This window comes from Rhineura floridana, chromosome 1 (genome assembly GCF_030035675.1).
Source record: "Rhineura floridana isolate rRhiFlo1 chromosome 1, rRhiFlo1.hap2, whole genome shotgun sequence".
In the NCBI taxonomy this organism is placed as follows: Eukaryota; Metazoa; Chordata; class Lepidosauria; order Squamata; family Rhineuridae; genus Rhineura; species Rhineura floridana.
The window spans coordinates 160,548,284-160,574,673 of NC_084480.1; the positions used below are offsets into that span (position 1 = coordinate 160,548,284).

The 26,390-nt window shown below is 44.6% G+C and overlaps 1 protein-coding gene across 5 annotated transcripts in view; it reads right to left on the bottom strand.

Annotated features, from left to right (window-relative positions):
* The window catches only part of TSPAN16 (tetraspanin 16), a 33,195-nt gene that overhangs the window by 1,579 nt on the left and 5,226 nt on the right, over positions 1 to 26,390 (bottom strand). For 2 of the 5 annotated variants that reach the window (XM_061582268.1, XM_061582275.1), the window contains exons 2-7: positions 18,675 to 24,562; positions 17,063 to 17,269; positions 15,852 to 15,926; positions 14,899 to 15,006; positions 12,735 to 12,872; positions 11,470 to 11,553 (exon numbers count right to left, since the gene is read on the bottom strand). In XM_061582268.1, coding sequence (XP_061438252.1) covers positions 11,470 to 11,553; positions 12,735 to 12,872; positions 14,899 to 15,006; positions 15,852 to 15,926; positions 17,063 to 17,269; positions 18,675 to 18,794 — 732 coding nt within the window. In that variant the 5' untranslated portion in view covers positions 18,795 to 24,562. Of the gene's footprint in view, positions 1 to 11,142; positions 11,180 to 11,469; positions 11,554 to 11,748; positions 11,885 to 12,734; positions 12,873 to 14,898; positions 15,007 to 15,851; positions 15,927 to 17,062; positions 17,270 to 18,674; positions 24,563 to 26,390 lie in introns of those variants that run through there. The other 3 variants (XM_061582300.1, XM_061582291.1, XM_061582282.1) reach the window with 3 other exon arrangements.

The window sequence follows — 26,390 nt, forward strand, 5'->3', positions numbered from 1 at the left end:
GAGGCAGCGGCAGAAGGGACATGAAGAACTGTGGAGATGAGACACGATGACGACAACATGTGTGTGCATGTGCGCACGCACTGTGTTTGCAGTTGGTGCAAGGGAGTAACCCTCCCTGGCTACTTTGCTGCATTTCCAGTTTTAACTTTTTTTGCACCGCAAGGGAAAATGTTTGTGGCAGGACAGGGCCCAGGAGGTAGCTGAGTGAGAGAGAGCGTGGGGGGGGGTTGCACTTTGTTTAACACGTAAAGCTCTGAGCGGGGGCCTCTGCCTCCCTCCCTTCTCTTACCAGTGGAGAGACAAGAAGCCACCACTGCTAGCTAAAAGTGCCGCCCAGAAGTAGCAGGGCTGCTGAGAGAGCAAGGAGCAGGGCCAAAAGCCTCCTCACAGCTGTGGGGTGAGCAAGCAGCAGCCCCTGGATGCTTGCGGCTGCATCGTCGTCATCTGAGGAAGGTATTCCCTGAAAGTTCTTTTGTGTAAATTAAAAAATCCCCCTCCCCATGCCAAATGCAAAGAGTTCCAAACAGGAACAAGAGTTCCAAAAATCATGATATAGTTAACAGTACAATATATGCAAGTCTACTCAGAAGTTAGTCTCTTTATGTTTAATGAAGCTTACTCCCAGATAAATCAAACTGAGTATAGGGGCTCATCCAGACGACTTGTGTTCTCATTATTTTTTGGTTGTCTAGATGACCTCGTGCGCTTTTGCGCATTTTCGCGCGGTTAAATCCGCTTTGGCATAACCGCAAAAAATGCTATTTGCTTTTTTAAATTGGGAATCATCCACTGTGCCTTCAGCTACTAAAATGCAATACTGCGGACTTTACAGCTGTGGGCGTTTTGTGGGCATTTCCTTTCCTCATTCCCAGCCAATCACGTATTTCCACTTTTGTGCATGTGTGCGAATGTCCGGGGAAAGCCCGGGAAAAGGGAACCAATCAGAGCAATGGTCCAGTGTTGGGGGGGGGCTCTGCAACTTCTACTGTGCAGATACAGGAAATATTGGCACAGGAATACCTCGCATTAACGTACTCAATGGGACCAGAGCGAGTACGTAGACCGAAAATGTCCTTAAAGTGAAGCACTATCTTTTAAAACTTTTTTTACCTCTCCTTCATGTGGAGCCTCAAAGCCCCGCGCTAAAGTCTCTGCTGCTGCACTGCCGCGCCTCTCAGCTGATCGCGATCGCGCCTCCCAGCTGATTTGTGTATGTTAAGTGAAGGTCCATATAGGGGGGTATTCCTGTAAGTGGTTTGCTAGAGCATCACGCTGCGTTTCTGGAGAAATAAGTGGAATTGCCAGCCATGTGTATCTCCAGAAACGTTAATATGCATAAAGGTGGAAACGCATACAGTCGATTTTGTGAAATATTGCAAATCCAAACTAACAGAAATACAGGTATTATTGGCATATAAGTGGTTTGCACGTTTCTTTTATCAGTGGGAACACCGCAAAGCCTGTGCTGGCCGCTTCAGTGCAGCTTTGCACGGCAGTGCGCAGGGCTCTTTTCTGCAATTTTAATATGGATTTATGGGTGGGGGGAGAGAGTTGTGTAACTAGGGCACCCTCATCATCTGCAGGGATGCTTTTAGCCACCCTTGCGTGAAACTGACTAGCCTGTTCCCTGCTCTCTTGTCAATTTCAGAGGGGAGATTTTATTTGTTTTTTAAAAAATCCCCTTTAAAAATCAGCAGGTTAACACCACGCAAAGTCGACATGAGAATGGCTTGCCCCATTCTCTCTCTAACCCCCCCCATACCTCGCAGAATTGCCTGGATCTCTCAGGCTTTGCACAGCAGCGGGCGGGGCTCTTTGCCCGCATTCCCTGCCAGAGCCAAGAGTGGCCACCCACGGGGGGTGCTGCTTGCTTCCCTTGGGGGCAGCATTCCTGGGGAGGAGCTGGGAGCCGCAGCCAAGCGCTGAACTGCAGAAAAGCTCATCAAAAAGACATAAGAACATAAGAAGAGCCTGCTGGATCAGGCCAGTGGCCCATCTAGTCCAGCATCCTGTTCTCACAGTGGCCAACTAGGTGCCTGGGGGAAGCCCGCAAGCAGGACCCGAGTGTAAGAACACTCTCCCCTCCTGAGGCTTCCGGCAACTGGTTTTCAGAAGCATGCTGCCTCTGACTAGGGTGGCAGAGCACAGCCATCATGGCTAGTAGCCATTGATAGCCCTGTCCTCCATGAATTTGTCTAATCTTCTTTTAAAGCCGTCCAAGCTGGTGGCCATTACTGCATCTTGTGGGAGCAAATTCCATAGTTTAACTATGCGCTGAGTAAAGAAGTACTTCCTTTTGTCTGTCCTGAATCTTCCAACATTCAGCTTTTTTGAATGTCCACGAGTTCTAGTATTATGAGAGAGGGAGAAGAACTTTTCTCTATCCACTTTCTCAATGCCATGCATAATTTTATACACTTCTATCATGTCTCCTCTGACCCGCCTTTTCTCTAAACTAAAAAGCCCCAAATGCTGCAACCTTTCCTCGTAAGGGAGTCGCTCCATCCCCTTGATCATTCTGGTTGCCCTCTTCTGAACCTTTTCCAACTCTATAATATCCTTTTTGAGATGAGGCGACCAGAACTGTACACATTATTCCAAATGTGGCCGCACCATAGATTTATACAATGGCATTATGATATCGGCTGTTTTATTTTCAATACCTTTCCTAATTATCGCTAGCATGGAATTTGCCTTTTTCACAGCTGCCGCACACTGGGTCGACATTTTCATCGTGCTGTCCACTACAACCCCGAGGTCTCTCTCCTGGTCGGTCACCGCCAGTTCAGACCCCATGAGCGTATATGTGAAATTAAGATTTTTTGCTCCAATATGCATAATTTTACACTTGTTTATATTGAATTGCATTTGCCATTTTTCTGCCCATTCACTCAGTTTGGAGAGGTCTTTTTGGAGCTCTTCGCAATCCCTTTTTGTTTTAACAACCCTGAACAATTTAGTGTCATCAGCAAACTTGGCCACTTCACTGCTCACTCCTAATTCTAGGTCATTAATGAACAAGTTGAAAAGTACAGGTCCCAATACCGATCCTTGAGGGACTCCACTTTCTACAGCCCTCCATTGGGAGAACTGTCCGTTTATTCCTACTCTCTGCTTTCTGCTTCTTAACCAATTCCTTATCCACAAGAGGATCTCTCCTCTTATTCCATGACTGCTAAGCTTCCTCAGAAGCCTTTGGTGAGGTACCTTGTCAAACGCTTTTTGAAAGTCTAAGTACACTATGTCCACTGGATCACCTCTATCTATATGCTTGTTGACACTCTCAAAGAATTCTAATAGGTTACTGAGACAGGACTTTCCCTTGCAGAAGCCATGCTGGCTCTGCTTCAGCAAGGCTTGTTCTATGTGCTTAGTTAATCTAGCTTTAATAATACTTTCTACCAGTTTTCCAGGGACAGAAGTTAAGCTAACTGGCCTGTAATTTCCGGGATCCCCTCTGGATCCCTTTTTGAAGATTGGCGTTACATTTGCCACTTTCCAGTCCTCAGGCACGGAGGAGGACCCAAGGGACAAGTTACATATTTTAGTTAGCAGATCAGCAATTTCACATTTGAGTTCTTTGAGAACTCTCGGGTGGATGCCATCCGGGCCCGGTGATTTGTCAGTTTTTATATTGTCCATTAAGCTTAGAACTCCCTCTCTCGTTACCACTATTTGTCTCAGTTCCTCAGAATCCCTTCCTGCAAATGTTAGTTCAGGTTCAGGGATCTGCCCTATATCTTCCACTGTGAAGACAGATGCAAAGAATTCATTTAGCTTCTCTGCAATCTCCTTATCGTTCTTTAGTACACCTTTGACTCCCTTATCATCCAAGGGTCCAATTGTCTCCCTAGATGGTCTCCTGCTTTGAATGTATTTATAGAATTTTTTGTTGTTGGTTTTTATGTTTTAGCAATGTGCTCCTCAAATTCTTTTTTAGCATCCCTTCTTGTCTTCTTGCATTTCTTTTGCCAGAGTTTGTGTTCTTTTTTATTTTCTTCATTTGGACAAGACTTCCATTTTTTGAAGGAAGACTTTTTGCCTCTAAGAGCTTCCTTGACTTTGCTCGTTAACCATGCTGGCATCTTCTTGGCCCTGGCGGTACCTTTTCTAATCTGCGGTATGCACTCCAGTTGAGCTTCTAATATAGTGTTTTTAAACAACTTCCAAGCATTTTCGAGTGATGTGACCCTCTGGACTTTGTTTTTCAGCTTTCTTTTTACCAATCCCCTCATTTTTGTGAAGTTTCCTCTTTTGAAGTCAAATGTGACCGTGTTGGATTTTCTTGGCCATTGGCCAGTTACATGTATGTTTAATTTAATAGCACTGTGGTCACTGCTCCCAATCGGTTCAACAACACTTACATCTCGCACCAGGTCCCGGTCCCCACTGAGGATTAAGTCCAGGGTTGCCGTCCCTCTGGTCGGTTCCATGACCAACTGGTCTAGGGAATAGTCATTTAGAATATCTAGAAACTTTGCTTCTTTGTCATGACTGGAACACATATGCGGCCAGTCTATGTCCGGGTAGTTGAAGTCACCCATTACTACCACATTTCCTAGTTTGGAAGATTCCTCAATTTCATATCTCATCTCAAGGTCTCCCTGAGCATTTTGATGAGGGGGACGATAGATCGTTCCCAGTATTAAGTCCCTCCTGGGGCATGGTATCACCACCCACAACGATTCTGTGGAGGAGTCCGCCTCTTTTGGGGTTTTGAGCTTGCTGGATTCAATGCCTTCTTTCACGTATAGAGCGACTCCGCCACCAATACGTCCTTCCCTGTCCTTCCGATATAGTTTATATCCAGGGATAACCATATCCCACTGGTTTTCTCCATTCCACCAGGTCTCCGTTATGCTCACTATATCAATGCTCTCCTCTAAGACCAAGCACTCCAGTTCTCCCATCTTGGTTCGCAGGCTCCTAGCATTAGTGTACAGGCACTTGTAAGCAGTGTCTCTCTTCAAGTGTCTTTGGCACTTGTGGTTAGGCCTGTGGTAATTTTGCTCTTCTGAATTTATATCCTGTGCCCCTGCTCTCACAATGCCTACTTCTAGGCCTACCCCTTTTAAAATTTCATCATTTCTTTGGTTTTTATTCCAGGGGGGAGGTTTATTCCGAACCGGACCTTTCTCAGCTCCTGTCGGGTTTCCCCCCTCAGTCAGTTTAAAAGCTGCTCTGCCACCTTTTTAATTTTAAGTGCCAGCAGTCTGGTTCCATTCTGGTTCAAGTGGAGCCCGTCCCTTTTGTACAGGCCCGGCTTGTCCCAAAATGTTCCCCAGTGCCTAACAAATCCAAACCCTTCCACCCGACACCATCGTCTCATCCACGCATTGAGACTGCGAAGCTGGGCCTGTCTGGCTGGTCCTGCGCGTGGAACCGGTAGCATTTCAGAAAAAGCCACCTTGGAGGTCCTGGCTTTCAGCATCCTACCTAGCAACCTAAATTTTGCTTCCAGGACCTCACGGCTGCATTTCCCCATGTCGTTGGTGCCAACGTGCACCACGACCACTGACTCCTTCCCAGCACTGTCTACCAAACTATCTAAACGACGGGCGATATCCGCAACCTTCGCACCAGGCAGGCAAAACACCTTGCGGTCTACACGCCCATCACACACCCCACTGTCTATGTTCCTAATGATCGAATCACCCACTACAAGGATCCCTCCACCCCCTGGAGATATATCCTCGGCACGAGAGGATAGCTGCTCATCCCCCAAGGAATGGGTCCCTTCTGAGAGATCGTTTCCCTCTTCCTCAGCTGGATGCTCTCCTTCCTCGAGACCATTGTTGTCCATGATAGCAGGAGAGCTATCATCGTTGGAGTGGGACACAGCTATAACGTCTCTGAAGGCCTCCTCCACACACCTCTCTGCCTCTCTCAGCTTTTCCAGGTCCGCCACCTTGGCCTCAAGGAAATGAAGTCGTTCCCGGAGAGCCAGGAGCTCATTGCACCGAGAGCATACCCACGACTTCTGTCCAACAGGCAGATAGTCGTACATGCTGCAGGCGGTGCAAAACACTGGAAAGCCCCCAGACCCCTGCTGGCTTCTTACCTGCATAGTTTTGTTTAAGGTTCGTTTAACATTCGTTTTTGCGTAATATCAAAAATACAAGAGTGGTGAGCGGCAAGGAACTCCATTACTGACACAGGAAATTCAAACTTTGTGGGTGAATAGGCGGAGCAGCACACGTCAGATTTTGCGCACCAATTGGCTGGTAATGGGTTGTGTCGGAGGCAGAGCTGGGAAAAAGCGAAAAGAATGTGGGGGTCCTTCTGCTGCGTGTGTGGGTGCAAAAAAAGCGGGTTTTTTACATCGGGAAAGAGCGAACAAACAGGTGAGTGGGGACTGTCAGATGACAAAGAGGATATGAAAAACATGGATTATCCCGCTCCGTTTGGATGAGCCCTAGGATTGCACTAATTAAGCGAGATGAGGACTGGTTGAAGCCTTGACGCTATACTAATTTCCGGGGGGGGGGGAGAGAGAAAGAATATGACACTTTATAGTACAAAGATGCATCAATCTGGTTAACTCAACTAAAATTTTATGTCTATAATACAAGGACCAACCTGCAATCCAATACATGTCTACTCAGAAGTAACTTCCATTGGGTTTAATGAGACTTACTCCCAGGCAAGTGTGTATAGGAGTACACACTTACCTGGGAGTAAGTCTCATTGAACCCAATAGAGCTTACTTCTGAGTAGATATGTATTGATTGCAGCCTTAGTTTCCTTTTGCAGCCATTTTAATTCTGCCTTCTGTATCTTCACAACAGCCATGTGAGGTAGGTTAGGCAGAGCTATAGGGACTGGCCCAAGGCAATAAATAAGCAAAACCAATGATGAGTAAAAAATTAAAATGTGAAAATGCTCATGCTCAGAGTATTTTTGTTGCTGTTTGTCAAGGCTTTGTGTGTGTTTTTATGTCTACTGTTTTTTAACTTTTTTGCCTGAGAATGCTGTACTTCATACAGTTACAGATTTTTTTTTTAACTGCCCAAATTCTGTGGTGGCTATTTTTTTTAACTTCTTTGCATGGTTTAGGATTGACATTGCAGCAGATCAGTCTCTTGTGCATTTAACAGCTATGGGAAAGGTAGAAATTAAATGGAGTAAGCCTTTTCTACTATGGAAACACAATTATGGGGAAAGCTTCACCTGTTAACATTGTCTGTCAGACATCTTATTACTTGTGTGTGCCCCCCTTCCCAGATTTATTTTGATTTGTGAATGCCATGACCATTGCCATTCCCTCCCCCCGTTTATCTTTGCAACAACCCTGTGAGGTAGCTTAGGCTGAGGCAATATATGTTCATAAGCACCAGTTGGTAGTTGTAATTGGTAGAGCATTAACAAAGTATAGTCCCTGAAATGCTGAAATGTATTCTGGTGGAGTCCAGTCCTATATATGTCTACTCCGAATTAAGTCTCATTGAGTTAAATGGAGAAAGGAGCAAGCTGTCAGACATAGAATTTAAGAGACATACTTTTCTGGACATGTTTGAAACAGGTGGGTAGGTGGGAAGGGAGTTGTGTTAATCTAATGGGTCATCAACATAGTGCCCTCCAGATGTTGTTGGACTACAACTTCCATCAGTCTCAGACAACATACCCAGTTATCAGGGATGATGGAAATTATAGTTCTACAACATCTGGAGGGCACCACATTGACTATCCCTGGTCTGTAAGACACCACAAGTAATTTTCGTTGTTTGTTGCAATACATACAAGAACATAAGAAGAGCCTGCTGGATCCAACCAGTGGCCCATCTAGCCTAGCATCCTGTTCTCACAGTGGCCAATCAGATGCCCTAAAGGAAAGCCCATGAGCAGGACCTGAGTGCACGAGCAGCACTTTCCTCACTTGTATTTCCAGCAACTGATATTCAGAAGCATCCTGTCTCTGACAGTGGAAGTAGAACATAGCCGTCATTGCTAGGTGCCGCTGATAGATTTATTCTCCATGAATTTGTCTAATCCTCTTTTAGAGCCATTCAAGTTGGTGCCTGTGATGTCCCTGTATATATATTACTGTAAATATGGTAAGTGTGTTTATTAGAGTATATATGGTAAGTGGACTGAGTGAGAGGGGGGAGTACATGGGCTGGAAGGCTGGAGAATATTGTATTATGATTGGCTGAGCGTTTGAGTCTCTGAAGGTATAAATGAGAGGATGACAGTTAAGAAGGGGGTGATTAGTAGAGTTCTGTTGGTGGGAGTTCTGAGGGAGGTTGGTTTTGTGGGTTGGATTGAATTAGGCTGGTAGTGAGGCAGGTTATTGACGACTAGAAACATAAAGAGTAACGCAACTTATGAAACCACACGCTTGTTGACTATACCTTTAAGTAATCTTGTTATTCCCTATGTATATAAATAAATATTTCTTGGTTTACCTAACGCCTGATCCTTGGCTGGGTTTACACAGACCAGAAGGGTGGGTAGGGCATATACCAAGGTTGGGAAACAGTATCAATGGTGGCAGCGGTGAAGAGACAGTGTAACATCATCAAGTATCCAGAGCAACCCAGGGCTGTATGCTTTATAGGCACAAAGATACAGGGAGGTTGTGGCCTGCAAGTGCACCCAGACACAAAGTATCAATAGGCCAGGAGGAGACTAAGGCACAGTCTCAAGGCAATATTGAATTACAGGGAGTGACTGGTGCTGCTGCCTAGCAGTGGGATCTTGAAAGATTTGCTAGAGCTGGAGAGAACCATTTAAGGACCAGGACCCTGAGGTGGGACCATGACAAGGCGGTGACTACAGGCAGGATCCTAGCAGGTGGTGCCTGAGGTGGGATCCTGACAGGAAGGGTCCTGACAGTGCCCATCACTGCTTCTTGTGGTAGCAAATTCCATAGTTTCACTACATGCTGGGCAAGACCACATTTTTAATTGCAGGAGAAGGGAGAACGTTTATTCTGGTGGATTACTTTTGATATGTGCATTTTCTGTTTACCTCCGTTATGTCTCAAGTTCTTCCTCTGACAGTTCAGTTGTGCATACATGTCTACCCAATGAGTTCAATGGGACTTACTCCCAGGTAAGTGTGTACAGGATCAAGTTACCTCTAAGTTGTACTGTTGACAAAAAAAATTACAAAGACAACTAGTAAAGTACTAAAGTTTGCATTTTTCTTTGATGACAGGGGATTGCCATATTGATCAAAATGTGTTTTAGCTGAAAGGGGTGCTGCAGTGTTTTTTGCAGCACAACACAGGCATGACTTCAAGCGCCGGAATAGAACGCCTGTTCAGTACTGGTGGCAACATAATGACTGTAAAAAGACATTCCTTGTCTGACGTGCTCTTTGAGCAAACATGAGATATAACAGAAATGTACTGTAAACGCAGCATTTCAAGTGTAAAATTTGATTTCATGTGAAAAAGTATGCGTGTGTTGGGGTATCACCATTGCTGGGGTGGAGGTAGGGGATGGATGTGAGATTCTGTTTTGCCATTCTGTTAATCTTATGCATAAAAAAGAAATTCTACTACCCTGTGTGTGTTTATTTTTAATGTAGTTTTAAGCTACTTAGATGTGCAGCAGCCAAGGCCAGCACCTTGTAGGCACTCCATTTTTAAAAAAGGAGCCTAAGTGTACTTGTAGTGATTACTTTTGAGGAACAGTAAAGTAATCAGTTACTTTCAGAGCAATTGTAATGATATTTTTTTACTTTTTGGGGCCATGTAACAATAATTGTAACTTATTACATTTTAAAAGTAATCTTCAAAGCTCTGGATACCAGCAAACTGGAAGGTGGCTGAGCAGTCGGTCTTCCTCCTCCCTCATGCCTAGAGTGGCCATATGTCCTACTTCACAGAGGGCAATCCTCTATTTGAAGGCCTGTCCAAGTGCCATTTAAAGATAAAGAACCCAAAGAGCAGCAGAGCCCTTGAAGCTGCGCATCAATTATTAGCACCTGGACAGGTACAGTGAGCAGGAACAGGGGTCCCCTGGTCACAGTCCCCCCCTCTATCGTTGTGAGATGCATTACATTTCTATTTTAAATTATAGATTAGCATATGCAAACATGTGCTCTCATTTTTTGTGATTCTGTAAGAGACTGCCCATACCAAACTTTAGATTTTGATTTTTAGAAGTGTCATTCAAACGTGTCCCTTTGCATTCATTCTTTTATTTTTTAAATCTGCAAAATTGCTTTACAATCTATATTGCATAAAGGTTTTTATTTTATTTATTTTAGTTTATTTATTACATTTATTAATCACCTATCTGGCTGGCCATCAGCCACTCTAGGCGATATACAAAGCAAAATGATACAGAAATGATACAGAATCTAAAAAAACTAAACAATAACATAAAATAATACCTAACCAGCATTAAAAACAACATAATAGATAATTTTACACTCTTTAGCAGCAGCATAAGCAATTGGATAAACGTTCTGTGGACATTTCAAGCCTTGGTTTGGGAGGCTTTTGGATTATTTATTCATAGACAGGGTCACCTACCACATTAAGGCTGTCACGCAAAGGCTTTAAGACCTGAAACATTTCTGAGGCATGTTGTTCATACAGACCCGCCCTGGATCAACATAGGATCTTGTTAAAATAAAATAATTATGGCTGGAATTTTTTATGATTCTGTACTCTAATGCATCCTCAGAAAATTATTTGATGAACTATTTTCTTTCTATGTTTAGCCTGTGTTCACTGTATAATGGAAAATACTATGTTAATAAGTTTTTTTTTAAAAAAGTATGAAATGCCCCAAGGGCTGGGTAAAGTTTCCTGGTAATATGGGGGGGGGGATACCTATTAAGTACACCGCTGGATTCTATGTCAAACCTGCAGTATTGTTTTTGATTCAGAGCTCAAGCCTAGAGATAAAAGGTAACTTTGTTGGACTGAAGACAGAAAGAGCACAAATTCCAGAATCTGTTTATTCAATATTCATCTTGCTTTGCTTGCACAAAGCTTACATGGAAGTTAAACTATGTTCAATCTTCACTTATACCACTTATTTACAATCATCTCTAAGCAGTGTACAGGAGACTTAATACAATGAAACTAAAAATGAGTTAAAATATAAAATCAAAATTCAATTTTATAGACTACTGGAATAAAAAAGTCTTCAGTAGGTGCCAGAAGTTCATCAAGACGGGGGCCTGTCTAACCTCAGCTGGGAGTTCTACAAAATTGGGCCTGCAATATGACAATGAGCACTCATCCTGTGTTCATCCTGATTTCCTTTCATGCGTTTACATTTTTCAATGCATTTCCCCATCACTTTCCAAACCACAAAAAGTCTATTTTGTTTTTAAGTAGATTTGTTGTGCTAAGGTGACAGAGCCCTTTAATCCACTTTAAATGGGCAAACTAAAGTGCCGGTATGTGCTTGAATCTCTCCCACAAAATATTGACAGTCTGGAGGCACCCCGGGTGATCTGCAGAGAAAACTCAAGCTATGTGCATAAGAGCCTGTGTAAGCTTACCTCAAGGACCCCAATAGCTAGAGCCACCCCTCCGACAATCTTCCCATTGCTGCTCAGGAACACCTGGAACTCATTCAGGCAGCCCTGGAAGGGGGCACAGAGACATGATGCAGAAGAGGGCTGTTTCAGGAATATTTATTTATTTATTTATTTATTGCATTTATATACCACCCCATAGCCGAAGCTCTCTAGGCGGTTTACAGTAACTAAAAACATTAAAACAAATATACAAATTTAAAACACATCTTTTAAAAACAATTTAAAAAAATGTTGGTCTTCTTCCTTCTCTTCCTCTTCCTCACACTATTTCCATATTAAGCTGAAGTCTCTTGCCATTTTGTGCTGCTACTGCAACTCTGGCCCTTGCGCTTTGCTGCCGACAGACATAACGCCCTGGATCTCTCATGGGAGGCATCTTCTTAATATTAAGAACAGGGCATAACAGGAAAACACAGAGCCCTCCTCAAAGGGTTAATTCATTATTATTTTCCTTACTGTAAGAAATTTATTTCCATAAAAATCTTTTTATTATATGTCTTTAAAGTAATCAGAAAGGATGGTATTCAATGTTAACCCTACCCAGAGTAAACCCACTGAAGTTAATAGACATGATTAATTTCAATGGGTCTGCTTTCAGTAGGATTTAGTTTAATACAACCTAAAATGTTGATTCGACAATTATACAGTTTGTGCATGTTTTTCAATTAGTCAACATATCTTGGCCTTTTCACCCCAAGAGCATACAAGCCAGAACGGTTCGTGTGCCTCCCTTGGAGAATAAATATTGCTTAAGTGTGTGCGAGTATGTGTGTGTGCATAACAGCACCCTTGGGAGGGCTGTATTCCCACAATTAGGGTGAATATCCATTCTGAGTACTGCCAAGTCACAATAATCTCTGGAACTCATTGCAACATGTCAACCAGTACATGACTTAGCATTAGCAGCACTATCAGAACTTTTCAAAGACATTTGAGAAGCTTCCCCTCCCCCCCCCATTGTAACATGTGGATGACTCCAACTTCAGCTGGATCAAAAAATACTTTGGCCTCTGATCAAAAGCTCCTTCCTCTCACCTACCGAGAGAGAACTCCAGCTTCATTTCTTACTTTCCACAATAGTCATAGCTGACCCAGAAAGTTCTGGCTGGCCCATTTTTTTATGCCAGAAAGGTTCATGGGCCTGGATTTGCTTTAAACTCCTTGCTTAGGTGACCCATATCACATGGGCAATACAAATAGACGGAATTTGTGTGAAGCCACGTTACCTGCTTGTTGTGGTCTACTTCAGATTCCTGACATTCTTTGTTGATGGAGCAGCAAAAGGAGGGATATTTTTCAGTGTGGGTTTCATAGAAGTAGGAATTGTTGAAATCAGTATAGCTGTTGAATCCACAGCATTCCAGCTAGAATAGAGAGATCCATCTTATTATAGTAGCCATTTTATACAACATGCATCAGGGAGACTGGGAAGCAGCTACTGAGCAACACCTAGGGCGGGGCAGCCAATGTGGTGCCCATCCACAACTCCCATTAGCCCACAGTCAGCCTGGCCAATGGTTAGGGGGGATGGAAGTTGTATCTGTAGGGCACCCCTTTGGCTATCCCTGTGCTAGCATTTCTGCTAATAGACAGATATGCTACCAAGGTCCAGTTCTTCTGTCCACCCTGCCTTTTTTTTTTAAAAAAAAAATCTGGCTAGATAAGAGCTTATGCACAAAAGTGACTGGGGCAGGGTGGGATGATAGCATTCAAAGAATGAAAGGAACCTTGTTAAACCACAAGAGAAGATCCTTTCCATGGAAGACAGACTGTTTCTATTAGAAATGTGTTTTAAATACTATAGGCCAAGATCAAGAGCGCTGCCTGGAAGGGAGATGTATGATACAAAAAAAGGGGAAACAAACGTGCATTTATTGTGCACAAAACTGTTCAGAAATGTCCTCACATAACAGTTAAGGAAATTAACATTGCATTAGGGTGAGGCACTACTTTTAAAATGGAGATGCCCCAAATTTCCTTCAAAGCTTCTCGGGCATTCTTCAATAAGCTCAGCAATGTATATATGCTCTATGTGGCCTTATTTTCTGATTACAGTTCATGGAAAAACACTGTGCCTATATTAACTTCTCGAGAGATATTGGAAATGCCTTTAAAATAATTTTCTTGTGTGCCCAGATGTGCATTAGAGTTGCACAGGTTTCAGTCCAGCCACTTACACTGTCTCTAGACCAGGGTGTGTGTGTAAAGTTGACCTTATAGTATGCGGGCTGCACCTAGCCAGCCTGCAAATCTGCTTCAAGTGGCCTGCCAGACCTCTCCCAAAACTAGGTGCCACTTTCTCATGAGACTCCTTCTCCATCTGGGGCAGCGCTACAGATGTGGTGTGTTAGCAGCACTCAGGAAACAGGAAGGAGCACTCCCATCATGCCAGGATTTTTCTCCTCATAGTTGAGCAAGGCTTGAGTAATTTTGGCTTCCAGCTGAGTGCGGCGATAGTGAGGAACTCTCATTTCTCTGCTGATCAGCAGAAGAGTGGAAGGGGAGGGGCATCTGAATTTGTGCATGTATGATGATGATGGACTGCCTTCAAGTCGATCCCGACTTATGGCGAATAGGAATAGGGTTTTTCTGGTAAGCGGTATTCAGAGGGGGTTCACCATTGCCCTCCTCTGAGGCTGAGAGACAGTGACTGGCCCAAGGTCACCCAGTGAGCTTCATGGCTGTGTGGGGATTCGAACCCTGGTCTCCCAGGTTGTAGTCCAACACCTTAACCACTACATGCCTGTTTATATGTCCATCTGTCTAAATGTGTGTGGGGGGGTGTATGTGCTGTGTGTGTGTGTGTGTAACTGTATGGTGGTGAGTAATACACATGAGTGTGTGATGGCCACTTTGCCCACCCCCACCACTGGCACACGACCTGTGGAGGATTAGCCAACCCTCCAAGTGGCTCTCTGGCTGAAAAAGCTTAGTGAAATCAATGAATTGAAGGCAAAGGCACCATAGTGTACATCCGTGAAATAGCTTAGTCCATTCCCCAAGGCAGGGCAGGGATGGGGAACCTGCAGCCTTCCAGATGTTGCTGAACTACTGCTTCTGCCATGCCTGACCTTTGGCTGCACTGACTGGGGCAGATAGGAGTTGGGGCCACTCCTGATCTAAAGCCAGCTCCCTGTTAGCTTATTTTGCAGCAAACACCAGGAAAGAAGCACTCAGTAAAGAATGCACCTGTTCACCCTGTTTAAATCAGTAAGCCAGTTACCCCAATTGCTGGCAGAATTCAGAAGGAAATCAGTGAAGGATCATCACCTCCACATGCGTATCTGCAAAGTTCAAGACTGTACCAAATATATTTTGAGGCTCTTTCAAAGCCTCTGTTGCAGAAGTATGCCTTACAGCACCAGAAACTGGGTTTTACCATTCAGTCACCTCTTTCATTGTTGTTTCCCAAATAGCCGTGATGTCCTCTTGCCTGCCGTAGTCCTCTTTTAAAGTCTTCATGGCCCAATTTTTCAAGTGCTCAATAAATATATCTGCCTGCAACCAGGAGACAGATGAGTAAGAAAACCATAATGTCACCGGACATTCTTACACCCACCTTTTATATAATAGGTTAAAACTGTTGACTGCCTGTCACTTTTGATAGTCCCTTCTCTGTCACTGGATGAACCGTGGTAAGGTCATGGAATGTTCACAAACATGCTCAACAACAGTGGATATACCAGAAACAAAATGTTGGAAAAAACACAGGTTTTGGAACAGAAAGTTAAATTTGACTGAAGAAAATATTACACAGGGCTAGGGCAAGGAGTGCTATAGCATGGGGTGCACATATATAGGGGTACTGGGCAAGCTGGGAGGCTGATAGCCAGGATATTAAGTAGGTGGGGAGGAGGCACAGAAAAAGAGTGGCTAAAGAACTGGGGAGAGAGCAGGATGCCAGGAACCACAGGCAGATGTGTGGATAATGCATATAGTTGAGAAATCAAGAGCACCCCCTACAAAAAAGGACAAGACATGGAAAAACGAGAAGGCCTAGCTAGTTCAGGAGGGGCTATTTAATACTGGCAACAAGGAGAGGCCTTACTGTGTATATAATCAAAGTGTGCAGCAATGATATCTCTGTTTTAGACTAGTCCCCTCTTACACAGCTTGCTGCTGCTAGCAACTGCTACTCTTTGTTGTTTATACTAACAGGACTACTACCCCTGGAATGTTCAGAACACAGTGGACACCTGAATCCAGAACTGTGAGAATTAAATGGTGCTGTTGCTGCCTAATTGTAAACAATTCAATTTGTGTTTCTATTCTAGTCAGGGATCCTCTTATTGCAAAATTTGACTTGTAGCAGACACAAACTCCAAATGCTAGCATTGACTTACCACAGAAGAGAAAAGCAGCACCACAACAGCACCTGCCACTTCTGCTATGAACAGAATCAGTATGACCACAAAAAACTGTGGGGAGAGAGAGAGAGAGAGAGAGAGAGAGAGAGAGAGAATGTCTACTCTACAGCCAGCAATTACATCCCTGCTCTGAGTCAGACCCTCACGTGTGCAGTGTGAAGATTTTGAGAGAATGGCTGTTCTGAAATGGGGTTGTTAAAATTCAGACATGCAGCAATCAATGGAAATCGGCACGTTTGTATTGTTTGGGATGCCAGCAAGAAAATTGCTAGCTTTTGCTCAGGTGAGGAGTAAACAGAAGTAGGGGTGTGGTAATAGTGCCCACCCACATGCAAATCACCCCCCAGACCCCCCCCCAAATGCACTAACAAGCTTCCACATTAGATGATTGGATGTATATTGGGTTATTTTCATATCAGATTTTCCACACTAAGGTGAAATCTGGATTAAATGCAAAAGAGTATGTGTGGACTTTTGACAATGATGTGAACTTTGCAAAAAAGTGTGCATGAGCAGCACTGATTCCACAAAAAACTCCCATGTGAAAGCACACCAAGATAGCTCAGCACAGCACCATCAAAGTGTTGCTACCTTTTATTCTCCTACTTGACAACTGCCTGGGTCCTTTGATGGCTTTCACATTTTGGTGTGTTTACCAAACAACATTTTTTATTTAAAAGCAATGACTGCTAATATTGCAAGTTCAAAGCCACCCATGCTAAATCCTCTACATCATTGTTCTTCATCCTTGAGTCTCCAGATGTTTTGGACTACAACTCACATCATTCTCGGCTATTGGCTAAGCTGGCTGGGATTGACGGGAGTTGTAATCCAACAACATCTGGGGACTGAAGATTGAGGAACAGTGCTCCCTCCCAAAGCACCCTAAGGACTGTAGTTTGACAGAGCTCCAATTCTAGCATCTTTAACAAATCACAATTCCTGATCCTTGGTGGGAAGCTAGGTGCTTTAAATGTATGGTGTGCATGTGACCTAGGAAGTTTGGGAATCTTGCCCATGTTTTGCCCAAACATGGTATCAACTGATTATCCTCAGAGATGTGGCCCAGATGAACAAAGTCAGAATGTGCATAAGCCCTAATAAACCCTGTAATTGAGCAGCAGTTCCATGATAGCCAAGCCCGGCCCAGGGAGAGATCCCTTCCCAGTTCTAGTTAGGACACCTACCACCAGCAGCAGGCATTTGCTTTCTTTCATGGCCCCCCAGCATCCCATGAAGCCCATGAGGAGGAGGAAGGTGCCAACAGCAATGCACAGGTAACCCACGTTGATCAGCTGCAACAACTGTGGAGCTGCTGCTCCCAGGACCTTCACAAAGGAACTACCATCCACCTTCACCCAGATGCCGATGCCCAGCAAAGTTAGACCTCCCAGCTGCATGAACAAGGGAGAGAAGAGGTCAGAATGTGCCATTTCTGATCTAGGGAGCCCTAATTCTGCACTGAAAACCTGGGGATTTGGCTAATGTTGATACATTTAGAGAGATTTCCACCTTGCTTGCTTCTGCTAAATGTATTACCTGCCCGTATCAAAGGCCAGGGTGAAAAGGTGCATCTTGAGCATACAACAAAAGTTGTACTGAAGTGCCAGATGCACCTCTGTGGGGAAGGAATCCCACAACTTAGGAACTGTCAGAGAGAATGCCCTTTCCAGGGTCACCACCACCCTGAGCTTCTGAGGGTGAAGGACTACCAAGGGCCCCATCTGCTGATCTTAACACCCTAGAGAGTCTGTAGGGAAGGAGGTGGTCTTCTAGACAGGAACAGTCATCAACACCCCACTTCTGGGGATGGAACATGTTAATGCATGTTCCTAGTCACATGTCTGCAGTTCAACGCAGGGCTCGGGCCATTTGCAGGGGACGATCAGCAGGTAGAAGAGGAGAGCTTAACCTTTTTTCCACTTGCCAGTTCTGCCCTGCATATATCCCCATCTGGGCTTTCCACAAAATCCAGCCTTGCTTCTGGTCTTTGAGTCCAGCTGGAGATGTGAGGAACAATACAATCGAGTGAGTGAGTGAGTGGGCCTCCAGAAGAACTGGAAGGTGAGGGAAATGTCAGACAACAACCCCTCCTGTCCCTAATTCTCGCATATAATGCTCCCATACAAGATAAATATGATTCATGGAAACCTGCTTTTTCTTAGCAACGTTTAGCTGTGCTCTTAAAACCAAGAAGTGTATGAAGAAAGCTTTCCTACTTTTCCTACTTTCACCAGTCCTTTTCACTCATTCTCTTTTCCATATTCATTTTCCTCTCCATACACATGTGAACACACGCAACTACCATTGAACAGCAGTGAGCGCTCATTGACCCCTCCCACACAATTCCTGCAGCCTTCCACATTTGGAGGGCTGATCTCTGCAGTGAGGAGCCTGCTTCCAAAAGAAAGCTGGAAAGGCAATTCACTGGTCTTAGTTGTGCAAGGAGCCTCCTTCAGTAAAGCAGCGTCCCCAGAGTAGGCATTCAAGCCCCAGAACATGGAGGTCTGTAAGAATGGTGAAGGGGACATGCAGGAGGGGAAGTAGCAATAGGCTTGTCTGCACATTCCTACCCTCATCCACAATGGTAATCACAGGGGTGGAGAGAACGACTGGACCAGGCAACATACAGGGCTCAACTCACCTTTGTTCTTCTGCATTCTTAATTTTACACTTCTTGGCATCAGAGATTATGTTGTATGGGTTAGCGATTTTTGCAAGGATGCAGCTTATGAATTTGTTCCATTGCTGGACCCACCCCCATGCCATCATGGGTTGCCATCAACCTTGTATACTCACGAATATCACACTGTTGAATATAAACATCATCATCTTCAGGAAGGAGAAGCAAGCCATCTTTCCGCACCTGCAGCAGCAGAGGTGAAACCAAGAGAACAGCGAATTCCATTGCTTAGCCATTGACCAGTACTGAGATTGCCATCTAGGTGAAGAGACCACAGAAAGGCTGACAATTGTACAGGTAAGTCAGGCTAGCCACAGCCAGGTTCCTGGCCAACAGCAGCTATTTCTACTGGCAATCCACTTTGGATAGGTACTGGAGTGCAAGGTTAATTACTCATCCCTGCCCATCTGTCATTGCTTCCTAGCAAATCAAACAACCATTCCCCAACTTTTACCCTCTTTCTACCTGAAATAAAGACCAAGGTGAGAAATAACAGTGCTCACGAGTAAGGGGGGAGTTCCTCCTGCTATGCACTGATTTCCCTTCATATTTGCCTTCCTCAGGCCTTGTTTTCTCCCCTCTTTTTCTCTCCAGAAGTGCAGTGAGGAGGGAGAATGGGAATTGGCAGCTGCAAAACCACAGAGCCCCCTCTAAAGGAACAGGCTGAGCTCCTGAGCTGCCATTTGCCCACAGTGGGACCACGTACCCAACCCATATTTGGGGTTCCAGAGATCTAGGTCTGGTTGTGTTGGACAGAGGAAACCTCACATGCCACCACTAGGGGGCAGGGTTATACATGCTTTAGTAAAGGGGAAAAGGAAACTCTGTAAATTAACTTGCTGTTACGTAGCTTTGTGCTTCTTTGTTGTTTTGCATTTCCCTTCCTCCTCCTTCTTGCTGTGCAGCCTTTTGAATTCATAGAATCATAGAGTTTAGCCCATAAGGCCATCAAGTCCAACCCCCTGCTCAATGCAGTAATCCAAATTAAAGCATACCTGACAAATGGCTGTCCAGCTGCCTCTTGAACGCCTCCAATGTTGGAGAGCCTACCTCCTCCCTAGGTCATGGGTTCCATTTTCATACCGCTCTAACAGTTAGGAAGTTTTTCCTGATATTCAACTGAAATCTGGCTTCCTGTAACTTGAGCCCATTATTCCGTGTCCTGCACTCTGGGACGATCGAGAAGAGATCCTGGCCCTCTGTGTGGCGACCTTTCAAGTACTTGAAGTACTCAAGTACAGTGCTATCATATCTCCCCATAGTCTTCTCCAGGCTAAACATGCCCAGTTCTTTCAGTCTCTCCTCATAGGGCTTGGTTTCCAGTCCCCTGATCATCCTTGTTGCCCTCCTCTGAACCTGTTCCAGTTTGTCTGCATCCTTCTTAAAGTGTGGTGTCCAGAACTGGATGCAGTACTCAAGGTGAGGCCTAACCAGTGCTGAATAGAGAGGAACGAGTACTTCATGTGATTTGGAAACTCTACTTCTGTTAATGCAGCCTAAAATAGCATTTGCCTTTTTTGCAGCCACATCACGCTGTTGGCTCACATTTAGCTTGTGATCAACAACAATTCTCCATTACCACATGAGCAAGCCGGCATGGGGCTGCATGCCAGAAGCTAAAACCATGGACTGAAAGAAATCTTTCTGATTTCCTAAGCTGTGCCTGTATCGCTGTATACACGTAGAGGTCATGAGTAAACAACTTTTTATACTTTACTGGAGCTTGCTTGTTTTATTCTGCTACATTGCATTGAGTTAGGAAAAAGCATGGAGAGTGGGGCTGGTTATTGCTCATTCAATTTTAGCCACTTTTTACTCTGTTACAGATAGAACCACATAACTGTTTTTATTTATTTATTTATATCCCGCCCTTCCTCCCAGCAGCAGCCCAGGGTGGCAAACAAAGTGCTAAAAACACTTTAAAACATCATAAAAACAGATCTTAAAATACATTAAAACAAAACAGCGTTAAAAACAACTTTAAAAAAGGGTTGAAAACATTATTAAAAAAACATATGAAGCAATTCTAGCAATTTTATCCCACAGATTGCAGGTTCCTTTTATGGCAGCCCCTTCAGAATGAAAGGGATGAAGCCAAGAGAAGAACAATTGCTTCATGGTGAAATTGAAATGGAAGTCTGCCCGGCTGCCTAGACCCCACCTGATATTTGCCCTTGGTATGGCAGTCAAGAGACGACCCAGCACTCCTTTCATTTCATTGTGCCATAAGATGGTGATTCTTCTTTTTAGTCAAAAAAGCAGGGTGAAGCCATGTGGCATCCTGCTCTTACAGATTATAGAGTTTTAGAGGCAGCTATTCAGCTTAACATCTATTACTTGTGAATATGCAGTTTAGTTTGGGAAATTCACAACTCGGCATTTGTAATGCTATTCACTATTTCAAAGTCATTCTCTTAGTCTAATTTTACAATTATAATTAAATCTAAACTTGACACTCAAGTTCAAGGAGAAAGATGGATGCAAGACAAATAGAAGTATTGGTGGGAAACCAGCCAGCAACAAGGAATAGGAAAAAGATGTCTCAGTCCCACAGCAAAGTAGTTACAACCACATGCCCGCTGTGCAAAGATACAGTTGGCAGGAAAGACCCTCAACGGGATGAACACGGACACAAACCTTCCACACCACAGGCAATGCTACGTGTAAAGTAATATATATCACATGAACAGGACACTGCGAGTCTCCACCACAAATCTGTGACTGCAGCAAAGACCCATAGCATGTGGGGTGACCCAATCATGATGAATTATTAGACTACAAAGTTGGTAGCAGATATCACAGGAGACAGATCTCTAAACTGTGACCAATTACTGATCAGACAAGATTTCAGCCACTCTATGGCAGGAACAAGGAAATTGTGCCTGGTGAGTTGGACAAAGCACATTACTGCCATAACCACTCATTATCCAGTTTGACAAGGCCTCCATTTCACTTCACAGTCTTACCTGAGGCCCCTTTCAATCATGTCTTGTCGCTCTCGGACTCACTTGGCATCCCTTCCCTCCCTTGGATTAACAACCTGCTACTAACAACTTCTGAGCAAGGCAGCATGTTGCATGGAGTGTTTGGGTGGTTACTCTGCACATCAAATTAGTTATCACATAGTGGCCTCTTTAAAGCTTAATGCACAGCATCCCTGAAAGCAAGGCAAACAGCTACGTTGCAGCATTCATGTATGTCAAGTGTTTCCCATGCTTCCCCTGAAAACACAGAAAGATTTTAAATGGTTGCAGGACACTTCAATCAGGGCTGTGGTGGCTGTACCCAAAGCCAGACATGGAGTGTTATTGGTTCTCTACCCCTAGGTTGATGGTGATGGTAAAAGTGAGGATGAATTACATTTATACCTCAACCTTTGCAGTAAAGATGCCCAAGGCAGCTAACAATAAAATCCACAACAAAAAATAATCAATCCACATAATAAGCAATTTTGCAATAAAACTGTATAAGTACCGGAAAAAGCCAGTCAGTTAAAAACATAAATAAATTAAAATATAAAATAATGCAGAGCAGCAGAACAAACCAACCAGACCAGTAGCCCAAACTCCTCTTTAAAAAGGACTAGATAAGCCTCCCTTGGTAAGAAGTTCCAAAGTCTAGGTGCAGACATCAGGAAGGCCCTTTCTTGAGTTCCTGCCAAACAGAGGACTTCAACACCCAGGGAGTCTCAAACTTCAGTTGCTCCCAAGCTGCTTAAGGCTTTTTATGCCATAACCAAGCAAACATTGAGCTCAATTGAGCAGCGGCCAGATTGGTAACAAGGACCAGACGGTCCAAACATATAAAACCGATTCTGGCCCGCTTGCACTGGCTGCCTTAATGTTTCCGAGCTCGATTCAAGGTGCTAGTTTTGACCTATAAAGCCTTACATGGCTTGGGACCACAATACCTGATGGAACACCTCTCCCGATACGAACCCACCCGTACACTAAGTTCAAGATCAAAGGCCCTCCTCTGGGTGCCTACTCCAAGGGAAGCTGGGAGAATGGCAACAAGGGAGAGGGCCTTCTCAGTGGTGGCCCCCAAATTATGGAATGATCTTCTTGACGAGGTGCACCTGGCGCCAACACTGTTATCTTTTCGGCGCCAGGTCAAGACTTTCCTCTTCTCCCAGGCATTTTAGCATATGTTTCATATTGTTTTAAATTTTTAAATTGTGTTTTAAATTGTTTTTTAAAAGATGCATCTTAAATTGTATTTGTTTTTAGTTACTGTAAACCGCCCAGAGAGCTTTGGCTATGGGGCGGTATACAAGATAATAAATAAATTGCTGTGGGGGTACAGTCTAAGATGCATCTGGGAGAAGGCCATCCTCCACTGAATAGGCCAGGCTAAGCTTCTGGTATTTATAGCAGGTCTGGCTAATCCAGAAACTTCTCACTGTTTGCCAGTTGCAATGCTGCATACCCCAATTCTCAGTGTCTGAAGGAGATGAGATCTGCTAAGATTTGAGCAGCCACATCTCAAGTAGTTCCCCAGGCAAGGCCACATCAGAGGCCTGATGAAATAAATCCCCAACAGCAACACAGCCTGAAGCTTGGTGCAAGTTCAAACACTCTTTCACATATTCTTCCAGCACTATCCTCCAAGGACATTACAAGGGCCCTGATGGATCAGGCCAAGCATGCTGTTCTAGTCCAGTGTCCTGTTCTCACAGTGGCCAATCATGCTGCAAGAGGGGCAAGAACAACTCCTGTTTGGGTTCTTTTGTTTGTATTCCAGAAGGAAGGTAGAGTCAGGGTCCTCCATCTGGCTAGGCTTGCCTACCTTTACCTGTGCTCTTCTCTACCTGACTTCCTTCCGTTGAAAACTGATATGCTCAGGGAAGCTTATCTACCCCTCCTTCATCTTCTTCTTTGACTCTCTGAGGAGAGAGGAGACATCTTTGTCTTTGTTCTCTCACCTGAGCCATGAAGGCGATACCCAAGCCAGGGCACTGAGCCTCCAATTTAGTTAGTTAGTTAGAACTAGGTATGCCTTTCCTATCTACTATGTATCTCTATAAATAAAGTAGCTTTTCTTATTTTACTAAGTCTTAAGTCTCAGCGATTTAAATGCAGGTAAAAGCCTGCTTCTTAGGTAAATACACACACTGGCACACACGCAGCTCAGACAGCTGAGCTACTCTGCTCATATCCATCACAAATCAGATGCCTATGAAAGCCTGCAAGCAACCAGTTGGCTAGCTTGGAGGTCTGCAACTGGTATTCAGAGCCCTATGGCCTCTGACAGTGCAGGTACAACATAGCTATTGTGGCTAGTAGCCTTATCCTCCATTGCACTATGGCAGGTTGGATCAGATCAATGCGGGATCTGCCTCGTGAATTTGGGAGCGAACCCAGCAGGGTTCCCTTATCAACTTTTTGGTGTTGTGTTGAAGCATTCCAGCCAATGGCCTGCAGGGGGATGAGGACAGCTTGCCATCAAACTGCAGGAGCCCTTTTGTCAGCATCCTCGCCTTGCTCAGCTTGGCTCCTTGTTCCCCTTGTTGTTGGAGAAGCTGAAGCGGTCGCTTAGCAGCACCGGAGCAGCTGCTCTTTTCTCGGAATTGCCTGGCTTTGCCTCCGGGAAATCGTAGGTGAAGAATCTCTACCGGGAGATCTCTACCATTTGATGCATCTTGTAGATCAGGAGGTTTGACAGATGATGGATCTCTCCAACTGTTCTCTGCAGGTTCTCTCAGAATAAAACTACACGTTATTTTATTTTACTTTTAAAATTACATTTCTGACTCGCCCTTTCTCCCAAAGGAGCCCAGGGCAGCAAACAGCAAAGCAGCAAAAACAAACGATTTTAAACAACATGAAAACATATTTAAAACATTTTAAAACAAGAACATCTAAAAACATTTAAAGACATTAAGAACATCCAATAACATTTTAAAACAATCACATACCGTCACAGCTAGCAATTTCAAGGGTGCTGGAAACAGGATCTGTCAACCATCAAATGCCTGGGTGAAGAGGGCTGTTTTGAATTCCCCCTAAAAATTAATCACGAGAGAGACAGGCACACTTCAACAGGGAGGGCAAACATTAATTGAGAAGGCTGGTCATGGGTGAGTGGCAGCACCAACAGTAGGGGGAATAGGACTGAAATGGTTATGGGAGGGCGGAGCAATCAACCCAAGGCTGCGATTTTCAGTAGTCGTTCCATCTTTCCTGTAACATGGAGTTCTGTTCTTAGGGTCTTTCTGGTAGGCAGCCTTTCTAGGTCAGGTGAGCCTTAGTCTGGAAAAAAGGCAGCAAAAGTGGATGGCATCCAAAACAATGGAAGGGGGGGAAGGCTCCAAGATGCCGGCGAAGAAGAATTGCTTGTTGAAAGATTCCAAATGGATTTATTAAAAAGAGGCTCTATTCAGCCATCTTTCAACAAGCAATTCTTCTTCGCCGGCATCTTGGAGCCTCAGTCTGGGCCAGGAGTAGAGAACCTTTTCCAGTTAAAGGGTCACATTCTCTTCTGGGCAACTGTCTGAGGGCCACACCTTCCAGTGTTGTGTGGCCAGAGGCAAACGTGAGGGGAGCAACGCATGTAAAGTTTGCCTTTGGACAAGAGGCTTGTTTCTACACACATACACCTTTGTATCCTCCATCCAGGCAAACAGAAGGCATGATCAGAGTTCAAGGACACATTCCATTCAAGCCAAAACATTCAAGGAAGGTGCAAAGTAGGACCAGTGAGGGGTGTGGACTGGAAAGAGGGGATGTGGCTGCTTAGAGTGTGTGATGTGGGGAGAGTTCCAAGGTCGGGGAGAGAGACTTGGAGGACTGCATTTGGCCCAAAGTCCTGACGTTCCCCACCCTTGGCCTGGGAGATTTTTTTGGATGCCATTGCAACTAGTAGCAGAATTGCTTTTCTCCAACTTTTGCTTCTTGGCCTGCTTCTGAACTATTCCCACTGACTTTCACCCAAGCTTCCACTCCCCTGACTGAGCATCACTTGCCTTCCCATTGATAGACTCTGCATGTACCTCACCAAACTCATACAAATGCCAACCCTCAAAACCTCTACTGCAGAAACTGTAGATCTGCACCTGGCAATATTGGGGCTACTGAGTGATGACGAATTCACTCTGCGTGTGATCCAATCAGGCCCAGCACCAGAGACAGGGCAGACTGAGCACTGGCTGAAGGCCTGAGGGGCTTGGAAGAGCCCTTCACCGCCACAATGCAGCCATGCTGCCACTCACAGCCCTCCCTGCTGGGTCCCGGATGCTTTTCAGTGGTGGCTGGTGATGTCACTTTTGAACCAGAGGCAAGCTCCACTCCCATCCATGGTGGCTGTCTGCTTTAAGTCACCCAAAATGTAGCGCCCTGACCCATAGATCTATGAGATTTCTTGATTTCATAGATCTGCAGTCTGGGTAGGAAGGCCACTACTAATGGAACAAGAGCTTAATTCCCAATCAAAAGCGCCACTGCCTGTCCACTGTTGAAGCATGTCCAGGGATGCGGTAGAGGGTGGTGAGAGGTGCAGCAGAGAAAGCATGTGGCACCTGCCACTGCTGCTGCCACAAGCAGAGCTGGGCCCTGCCCTGGTTGGGGTGTGTGTTTGGGGGACAGAGGGCCCATCATTGGCACTGTGTCAAGTGTCCCCCAAAGTTTGGCCCTGGCCCCAATATATTCCTTTTCCTAGAAGAAAAAGAAATTTCCACAAGACCATAGTATGGGCCCAGGGCTTCAGAGCAGTTTCTGAACCATCTGCAGCCTAGCTCTGATGATTTTCCCAGCTTAGATTGAACCCGGAGCCTAGGGGCTAGTTTGGATATTATCAAGATGACTTTCACTGCTTATCCGATGAAGAAAACTCTA